Genomic DNA, 10,070 nt, shown 5'->3' on the forward strand with positions numbered 1-10,070 from the left:
TTAACTCTTCCAACAGGTGGCGTATTGTTGACGAAAACGAAGAATCAGTAGACCCGGACTCGGAAACCAGCGAAACTAGTCAACTCACTAAAACAGGCAGTAGTGGCGACAATGCAGTTCCTGATGTTAAACCATCGGAAACTGCCAACTCGACTCTGCCACTGCCAACGAAACCTCCTGCGGTTTCTGATTTAACTCAATCACTTACCGAGGGTCATTTGATCGTGCTACCAGCCATCGACGAGGAGGATATCTCCGAGGAAACCATTCTGATCAAGCACGACCGTGCCCTGCAGGATGAACGCAAAAAATTCCGAACGTACATGAAGTTTCCCTGGAGCAGACCGCGAGCGAATCGAAGGACCGATAGTCGGGCAGAGTCGAGCGGAGCTAATACGCCGGATCCCACTTCTCCTGCGCCGCCCACTCCACTGGTTGACATTGAGGTATTTTTTTCTAGATTTTGTTATGTGTGAGAGACTGATCTGATTAATTATGTTCTGCTATTTACAGTCGAACACATCACCTGCATGTCCGTCAACTCCGCTGATGCCGCTCGATACACAGGAGCTGTCGGAAACCAATGTTCTGAACGGTAAGTGGTTCCGAAACGACATTCCACTATAGACTATACCCTATTTTTTGGCGGTGATAATAATATGCAATTCCCGACACTCTAAGCCAGTGATTCTCAACTTTTTTATATCGTAAACCCCTTTGAAATCATAATAGTTCTCAGCGGATCTCCACGGTCTTTTTCTTCCTTCTGGTTGGCGTCACCTCACTTGAGATGACATTGGTGGCGAAACAACTTAGGCTATATTGCCAAAGTACGGATAAAAATTCTTTCTTTTTCGCGAAATACTCGAATTTTCACCACGCTTTTTATTCGTCTTGTATCCGACGAAATTATGTCAATAGCCCAAATATGTGCAATTATATCTATGCGCTTACTAGTGTTACAGATTTAAAAATATAAGCTGCTCTTCGCCAAGTTTGTTTTCAAGTTTTGCATGCATGCAACTATTTTTATAGCGCTAAATTTCTCTTGTGAATGTGTAACATAGCGATTTGAGGCTTTATGGCAACTTGGCTAACTTGATATACTCCAAATGACTTTGATTTCGAATTTAAAAACTTGAATTCGTGTCTGTATTAGGGTTGAATTTCTAGAAATGAAATTATGATAAATAAAAATTAAGTGTGCTGCTAAATTTACCATAAATTCTTTTTTTTTATTTTAATTTAATAAAATACAAACTTAACAGATGAATAAGGGAATTTTGCAAACTTTTTTTCCGGCGAATAAACAGAAAATTTTAGGTTGTGTAGCGTAAGAAATAAAACTAAATATTTACTCATATATTAAGTTTATAATATTAAAGAACAAATTTTAAATGCACTTCAATTATGGAAGTTATTTATATATTGCTTCCGAAGGAATAAAAGTAATGTTGATTTCAGGAGCTATCTCAGTTTGTGAGTCTGTTCCAAATTTGATCGTTACAAAAAACAACCACGTGAAGTTTGTGCGTGTATAAGCTGTAGTTTAAAAAACCGTTAACTGTGAAAATCACATGTTGTTCACTTGTATTGGAGGTGTTTCTGTCACAGATGAAATGACGGTATTATCCCTTGAATAAACTGTTAGTGAGTTTCAAAGCCAAGTTAAACAAAAATTAAAGTTTTGAAAATCAATCCTAGATGAAGCTCATCAGTATAGAAATAATTTTAATTACATTTTCGGTTCAGAATATACGTTTCTTGATCAATGATTATTTGATAATCAAAACAATAAATTCAAATGAATTTGACCCTTGTTAAACAAAATCATTTCACAATTTTTTGTATTTACTGTGCTCGTTTGGTTCAACGTTTGACGGTTCGTTTGGTTTCTTTTGGCCTCCTCCTCGCGCGTCGCTGATTATAACAAGAACCCAAATCCAGCTCACTTTGTAAGGTTATGTCATGACATAATCACACAAAATTCGCTGAATGAACATCATTTGACAGCTGACGAGGGTTTGTTTACATGTTTATTCTGATTTGAATACGTGTTATTTTAAATGTGAACAAACTATCACTACGTGTCAAACATGAACTTTATACATCACGAGTTCATTTGTAATGTCATCTTACAAAAACTAATTAGGCTTTGCTCGAACATGATATAACCTCACAAAATTCACTGAAAGAATATCATTTGACATCTTTCGGTGGTTTGTTTACGTGTTCATTCTAATTTGAATACATGTTATAGGAAATGTAAACAAACCACTGGTACATGTCAAACATGAAGTTTACTCATTACGAATTCATTTGTGACGTAATCTAAGTAGAATGAACACGTAAACAAACCACCGATTAGATTTTGCACTATGACGACACGAATGAACTACCGATAAATCAAGTTCATATTTCGACAACTATTCGTGGTTTGCTTCCATATCCATTAACACGTATTCAAATAAAAATGAACACAAACAAACCAGTGATAGCAGTTAAAATTAGTTCATTTTTTGTGAGGTTATGTAATGTTCGTGCAAAATCTCGCAAAAATGAACAAAACGAATCAATTTTGACAGCTATCAGTGGTTTGTTTATGTGTTCATTCTAATTTGAATAAATGTTAATTAGGTTTTTAACCGTCACTGCTAACCTCAATCGGATGAACACTTTTTGACAGTTCAGCAGTACTGTTTGTAAACAGAGATTTTTTTTGACAAATTGGATGAGACCATTTGCGGTCCATATCGCCTAAATAGAGTTTTAAAACATTTGTTCACGATTGGATACGGTTTGTTTTTGAGATTTATAAAATAAAAGTGACTAGTTGCAAAGTGTAAAGATGATTGTTTGAAATGTGTTCTTCGATTTTTGTTTAAGCTTGTTTGTAAACAGTACCGATATACTGTCAAGGATGAATGCTTGTTCATTTGTGACGTCACGATAAAAAATTAATAGATATGTAAACAAACCACTGATAACTGTTAAAAGATGAACTTGATTCATCGGTAGTTCATTGGAGTGGCCATCGTGCAAAACTTAATTAGATTTTTTATCATGACGTCACAAATGAACAAAAATTCATCCTTGACAGTTCAGCGGTACTGTTTACAAACAAGCTTAAACAAAATCGAGGAACACATCTCAATCATCTGTACACTTCACAACTAGCAACTTTCATTTAATAAATCTCTGAAACGAACCGTATCGAATCGTTCACAAATGTTTTGAAACTCTGTTTAAGCGATATGGATCGTGAACGTTCTCATCCGTTTGTCAACAGACAAACAAACAAAAATCTGTTTACAAACAGTCCGCTGAACTGTCAAAATGTGTTCATCTGATTACAAAATTGCTGAACTGTCAAACAACTACCGTAAACTGTAAACCAAATGGATATAACAGATTGTTCGGTAATTTTTGTTTGTTTGTTTTCCTTTGGTTAAAATTCTTTTAATTTCAAATATTAAAAATCTACACATATTCACAAAAACGAATGAAAAAAATTCCAACCTGTTGTGGCTATGGTGTGGTGTGGCTATTCCACGAAAAAATGGGTCAAATGTTCCGGCTGACCGGAATTATGAGCACCTTCCAAAACACTGCACAATCCGTCGAGTCCACCAGAAATTACCCTCGATTTATTTGTGTAGGCAGTAAGTGGACTAGTGATACACAATTGTTTTCTGTCTATAAGTTAACAAAAAGATTTTAGTGGTTCTAATGTTTTAAAAACTTTAGCACCTGTACCTCAATCTATTCGATGAACTCTACAAGATTTTTTTCATTTGGTTCATAAAAAGACACTCAAAATTTTATCAACTGTTTGACAGTTAGTTTTCACGACAATCATTATTTACAGAAGTTCGGTTATTGGAAGATAATTTTACCATACCGTCCGTATGGGTTTTACCGTACTAGGCGACTATCGTATGAATTGTATATCTATTTACAGAAATCTGTAATGAAAACTGATTATCCGGTAAAAATTGGCATAATTTTTGTAAAATGACGTTCATGTACCGAAATATCGGTAATTTCTATTGATTACCGAAAGTTTTCATCAAAAACATTACCGAACAACGGAATTGAATCTTAGTGTGTACACTTCACAACTAGTCACTTTTATTTAATAAATCTCTAATACGAACCGTATCGAATCGTTAACAAATGTTTTGAAACTCTACTTAGGCGATATGGACCGTGAACGTTCTCAACCGTTTGTCAACAGACAAACAAAAAAAAATCTGTTTACAAACAATACCGCTGAACTGTCAAAGTGTGTTCATCCGATTGAGTTTAGCAGTTACGATAAAAAAACCTAATAGCTATCAAATGATGTTCATTTAGTGAATTTTTTGAGGTTATGTCATGTTCGTTCAAATCCTAATTTTTTATACCTCATTGGTACTAGTGTGGTTGCAACATAAAGAGCAGCCACTGCTTCCCTGTTTGCTGTGGAATCGTTCTTAATGGTGGAATCGATCTTTATGTGGAGCGCGATACAGTCTCTAGCTCCATTCCGATAGAACTCGGGGGGAGCTCTTGATTGGTTCGCCGATCGTTTCAGTCACTCGGAGAGAAAAGAATAATCTGTCACTTTCGATGTATGAGCTGCTAAAATGAGTAGAAGATAGTAGTTCCGAAATGATTGATGTCTTGATTGCTTTGTTATAGGCCGGTTCCAAAATTGATTAGAGTACGCGCAAAGCGGAATCGAACACCACGGTTTTATTTGATTGTCGTTTGCATAGTGCACATAGCAAATTCAATCTTGCCTTAAATGCCTGTTTTACCTTTTCAAAGTGGTCGTTAAAGCTTCATCTGCAATCTGGACGCATATTGAAAATTTGTTCCGGATTGTAATCCTGTTGGCGATAACAGGAGTTCGGTTTGGACGATGTAGTGAGGAGCATATGAGTGTCACGGCACTTTTTTCGGGAAATGTTGAAAAACGAATCGAAACAACATTCGTTGGCTACAGTCAAACCTCAGGAATCGTCGTTTAGCAGACGATAACACTTCCGAAGAGTTCCTCGCATTATCCGGAATACCACATGGAAGTAATCTCGGACCGTTAATATTTTTACTGTACTTTAAGGATGGCAATTTTGCTCTGGAAAATCCTCGCTTATCGTTTGCTGAAGATGTCAAGATCTATTGCAACTTAGAAGATGCAGCCTTTCTCTAGGGGCAATTGTTAATCTTTGCAGAATGGTGTAAAGTTAACCGTATGATTGAAAATCCCGACAAGTGCTCGGTCATCACGTTCACGGTTAGAAAAGTGAATACTTTCCGGATGGATCGTTGATTGGAAGATCGACAAGCGTTAAGGATCTTGGCGTCCATCTCGATGAACAACTTACATTGAAGCATCACATTATTCACATTGAAGTTGAACCTTTTTGTTGCTTTGGATTCTTGATGGGGATGACTAAGCTCTTTACAGACGGACGCTGTCTATAATCCCTTTATTGTTCGCTTGTTCGTTCCACTCTCGAATAATTTCAAATTTTCATAATATTATTGGGAATTATCATTAGGACCAATTGTGCATGTTGAATGTAAATGAATATATATTAATAATGTATGAAATTACCTTACCATAAATCATGTTCTCAATTCTTAGTACAATAGAATACTTATCCCCTTTATAAGTTCGCTACTATCCAATTCAAACGATATTCTTTCCCGTTCACAGCTCTCAATCAAAGCCTCAACAAGAAGGAACGTAGGCGAACTGTATCAACCAAGATAGTACGGGACGAAATTCAACGCAGCACTAGTCCAGATATCAAAGAGGTAAGCATTTTTAAGGTAGTATTGCTATCGTCGTTCGGCCTAACTAAACCTGTATCTTTCAGGCCGTACCACCATACGAATCACTGCAGTTCCCGCTGCCGGATGATCTGTACGATGAAATGATTCGGACGATGCCGAGTGATCATCTGACCATGGTGGAAGATGCCATCAACAAACTGACGCGACCGAATCGACCGAACAATAATCTACTGTTGGCGAACCGGAACAATCTAAACTTGGCACCGTCGAGCAGTGGACACAGCCGGAACCCACTTAGTTCCAATCTGTCCACGACCTCCACAACACTGTCGGCCACCGAGAATGATCTCGATGATTTGGACTGTAACGACAACGATGACGAGCTGCTGCAGGCGAAGAAGGTCGAAAATCAAATTATTATGGAGAAGCTACTGAAGAGCTGTGATGAGAATCGAATGTTTGTCGGAGTGCGCCAAGTGCTCGATGATGACGACCCGATGGATGACGAGGAAACCGATACCGGCGAATCACTGTTTGTCGAGGAAGATGACCCCAACGATCCAGAGTGGTACGACCGTCCTGGTCGCGGTCGAACGTAGGATGGTTCTGGTGACGAACGTAACCGTTTATCTGATCTCGATCGCTACAGAAGTTATTCGCATCATTGCGCTGTATTTTCTTTCACTAACGCTTTCGTTTCACTTCTTTTACACATTAGGACCTAGATGATAGCATTCAAGTCTATCAACTGATAAGGACAGATTTTTAAGTATATCTACTATTGAGGAAGAAAAATAACAAAAAGAGCAGGAAATATATATGTATATGAGCAATACGATGCGTCGTCGTAAGTCATATAACCCATGTTAAAATTAATTTCACATATGCAAAAACAAAAAAAAAGATTTGTTTCTTTTCGAAACGAACAATAAGTGAACGTTTTATCTATAACGATGTTATTAGAAATCTCTGCACATATTGCCGGGCATTATCAAGTTTCTCATACATAAGAACAAAATTACGAACTAAATAATCACATAGACCATAACAATTACACAGAAATAGACAGTAGCATATGCTGAAATAAAAATTAACGAAAACAAACTGTTGTAGACATCTGTGAATAAGTAGTTTGTAAGCAAATTCGAACGCTTGAAGAAAACAAAACAAAACAAATGGTATATCTTCTGCAAACGTGTACATATTACACAACCTAGCTGTGACGTAAGCCAATTTAAGTTTCCTTTCACTTTGGTTAAGATGTGTTTCACCAACTGTAGGTACCGGAAACTCTAGCATAGGTACAGACACAAATGAAAATTGGATGTATGAATAATTTGCGTCTTATGATGAATTGTCGTTTTGTTTCCCTTTCGAGGAAGGATCATGCTTTTTTTATATTCTGATTGTTTTCCTTTCGAAATTTTATTGAAATCCTCCAGAAGCAGGAAGAAAATGAGGGTAGAGTGGAATGTGTTATGGTAGTTTTTTTTTGCGTTTTAAATATAGAGCAAGCAAACTAGGTTTACGAGCAGTCAACGTTAATGGTAGATAATGTTATGTATAGCAAGCTCAGAAACGTTCCAGCCAGACGACAGATGAGCGAAAAATATAAACCACACAACTGTGTACATACATAGTTATACAGCAGGAATATATTGTAGAGATCACCTCTCACCAGAACTTTTGCAGAATAAAATGCTCGACACGCGGCTTCTCACAGAGAATAGGATAATCCCCGCGTCGAGGTCGTTTTATGAAACCAGAAACAAAACCTAGCCTCTGTTTGGATATACGAAAGAAATCTCCTTTTTTGTCTAGGCTGCACATATTCAGCGCATCACGTCGATTATTCTTTCTATCGGCATATAGTTGATCTCATTAGCCTCGTGCCACTTCCTGAACATCTTACGAGTAATGACACGAGGCCAAATCTAACCAGAAAAGCGTAGGATTCGTTGCTTTTAAACGTTTGTATACGTGTTGTGCTTCACATTATTTTAATGAAACCGCAATTTTTTCGCCACATCTCTTACAGAACTGTTTGGTTTCTTCTTGAAAGCTTGAACTATTCAAATGTGATCCTATTCACAACGAAGGTCCGTTTTGGTAATTTTTCCCTTATATAGAAAGGCTATGCTATTACTGTGAAACCCGACTTTTGAACCGAGGTCCGTAGGCCCGAGTGTCATATACCATTCGACTCAGTTTGTCGAGATAGGAAAATGTCTGCATGTATGTAACAAAAGTGTGCACTCGTTTCTCTCGGAGATGGCTGGACCGAGCTTTCTTTTAAGCTCATAACTTCTGACTAAGTGCACATTATGCGGACACATATAGTTCAATGGAAAGTTCCTAGCTAACAACTAAATAAGAAAATAAGTTGATTCAATCGATTGAAAAAAAAAATTATTATCAAGTTAGTAAAGTGATTAGTTTTGGCCTCGATAAATACTCGAATTTCAAATGACATGAAAATGACATAAAGGCCCTTATTACCGGTATCAGTACACGGTGAATCCCAAGTGAAGTGATTGTCCTGAAATCCTGGTGGATACGGTGGTATCACTTGAGGTGTATGTCTGGCAGTCGGACACCTTTATACCCGCTGGTAGCCAAGCCAATGCGACAGTTTTAAGTCGCTTCGTAACGCCTGGAACTTTCAAAAGGTAACGTCTCGTAAAGGCCTTAAGCTTACAAACAAGTAACGCATGTAACACTTCGTAGCACCCAAAACTGCCGAAATCTCACACATGTAACGCTTGTAACTTACAAATGAGCAGGGGCGGCAACTAACCCCCCCCCCCCCCCTCTAAAGATTTATTGGAGTTGCTATGACCCCCCCCCCCCCCAATATTTTGGCAACTGGAATAAAAATTAAAAAAATTTATTAGAAATATCTTATAATATTACATTTTTCTGTTATTCCCGTAGTTCGTCTCCGTAATCCTTCATATTTCTTAACTAAGTATATATTGCAAAGTTTTATGATCTGTAGTAATAATTTTTTGTGCCTAATAAAGTTAAAGCTTCTATAAAATCCTTTACCTAGACTAACAACTGGACTAAAAATAAAACAATTTGTACTACAATAAAACCATGCAAACACTCTTAGTATTGCTTTCAAACATTTTTTTAAAGATATTGTCAGTTAAATTCTTTCATAAATCTAGTTTTGTGTGTGTGCGCGTGTTCATTGGATGACATTTTCCCTCAGAGCAAATTTGAGGGTTCTAAAGTACATTTATGACACATTTGTTATGGGCTATTTGATTTATTGCTTCTTAGGTTAAGTGTAATTTGCATTTAAGAATATTTCATGGCCACCATAATGATATTCTTTGCCGTAGCCTTTATTGATATCAAATAAACTTCGAAATGCAAAAACGAGGAAATATGATGGACTTTCATGATTCATTTTCAGAACGTATGCACAAGTTTTAACGCCACGAAGGCGATAAGTTATAATTTTTATTTTTATCCATACATTCACGATAGAAATAAAAGCGCATGGAGTTTTTACGTTCGGAAAAAGCCTCCAACTTGTAAATAAAATCTAGTAAATTCTTTCTGGTTGCATTCAAAGCAGACATGGCACACACATAGTAAAGATAAATATTATTAAAACGAAAGTTTATTTATAGTGGAATTCATTCCACCCGAATAATCGTAAAGCTGGTTTCAAAATTTTCTTGAATTTGGAGTTTTAACGCAGGTTTATGAAGACTTTATAAACAATGGTTCACTTGGTAGGAACATGCTCTTATAGAGGTTTTCAGTAGGATTTCGTGGAGTTTAAAGTTTTAATGCAAGATTTATTATGTAGCATTGCAGCATAAATTAAATAAACCTAGATTCCCCAGTGTAATAGTATTGTAGTTGAGCAACCCGTGACACCAAAAGTGCCGCCTGGAGTAAAATGGGTGCGTAAATGCTCCTAATATGCATGTACGAAGTTGCCTGCGCATTTAACACAACCACAGTGCTAATGGAAAAAAAGTACACCCGTTACTCACTTGCTCCTGCGGCGGCCTCTTGCATACAAACCTGTAACCGCCTCGTTTGCCCGGTCTACTCAAAACTAGGTTTCTTTGCTTTAGTTAGGTCCGAACGAGCGGTAGCGAGGTCGGACAGCACATGAACCAAAACGATGTGGCGTAGCCGCATTAGATATTTTTTCATTTTCACTTAATAAACGGAAAATACCGCGAAATGGCTTTCGGCGAAATGACTTTCGGTGAAATGGCATTCGGCGAAATGGCATTCGGCGAAATGTCATTCGG

At 37.2% G+C, this 10,070-nt stretch overlaps 1 protein-coding gene across 2 annotated transcripts in view; it reads left to right on the forward strand.

Moving 5' to 3' along the window:
• The window catches only part of LOC131427306 (uncharacterized), a 64,053-nt gene extending 56,492 nt beyond the window's left edge, over positions 1 to 7,561 (forward strand). For both annotated transcript variants that reach the window (XM_058590372.1, XM_058590371.1), the window contains exons 10-13: positions 17 to 446; positions 514 to 595; positions 5,708 to 5,808; positions 5,871 to 7,561. In XM_058590372.1, coding sequence (XP_058446355.1) covers positions 17 to 446; positions 514 to 595; positions 5,708 to 5,808; positions 5,871 to 6,386 — 1,129 coding nt within the window. In that variant the 3' untranslated portion in view covers positions 6,387 to 7,561. The remainder of the gene's footprint in view (positions 1 to 16; positions 447 to 513; positions 596 to 5,707; positions 5,809 to 5,870) is intronic.
• The last annotated feature ends 2,509 nt before the right edge of the window (positions 7,562 to 10,070 follow it).

This window comes from Malaya genurostris, chromosome 2, assembly GCF_030247185.1.
Source record: "Malaya genurostris strain Urasoe2022 chromosome 2, Malgen_1.1, whole genome shotgun sequence".
Classification (NCBI taxonomy): Eukaryota; Metazoa; Arthropoda; class Insecta; order Diptera; family Culicidae; genus Malaya; species Malaya genurostris.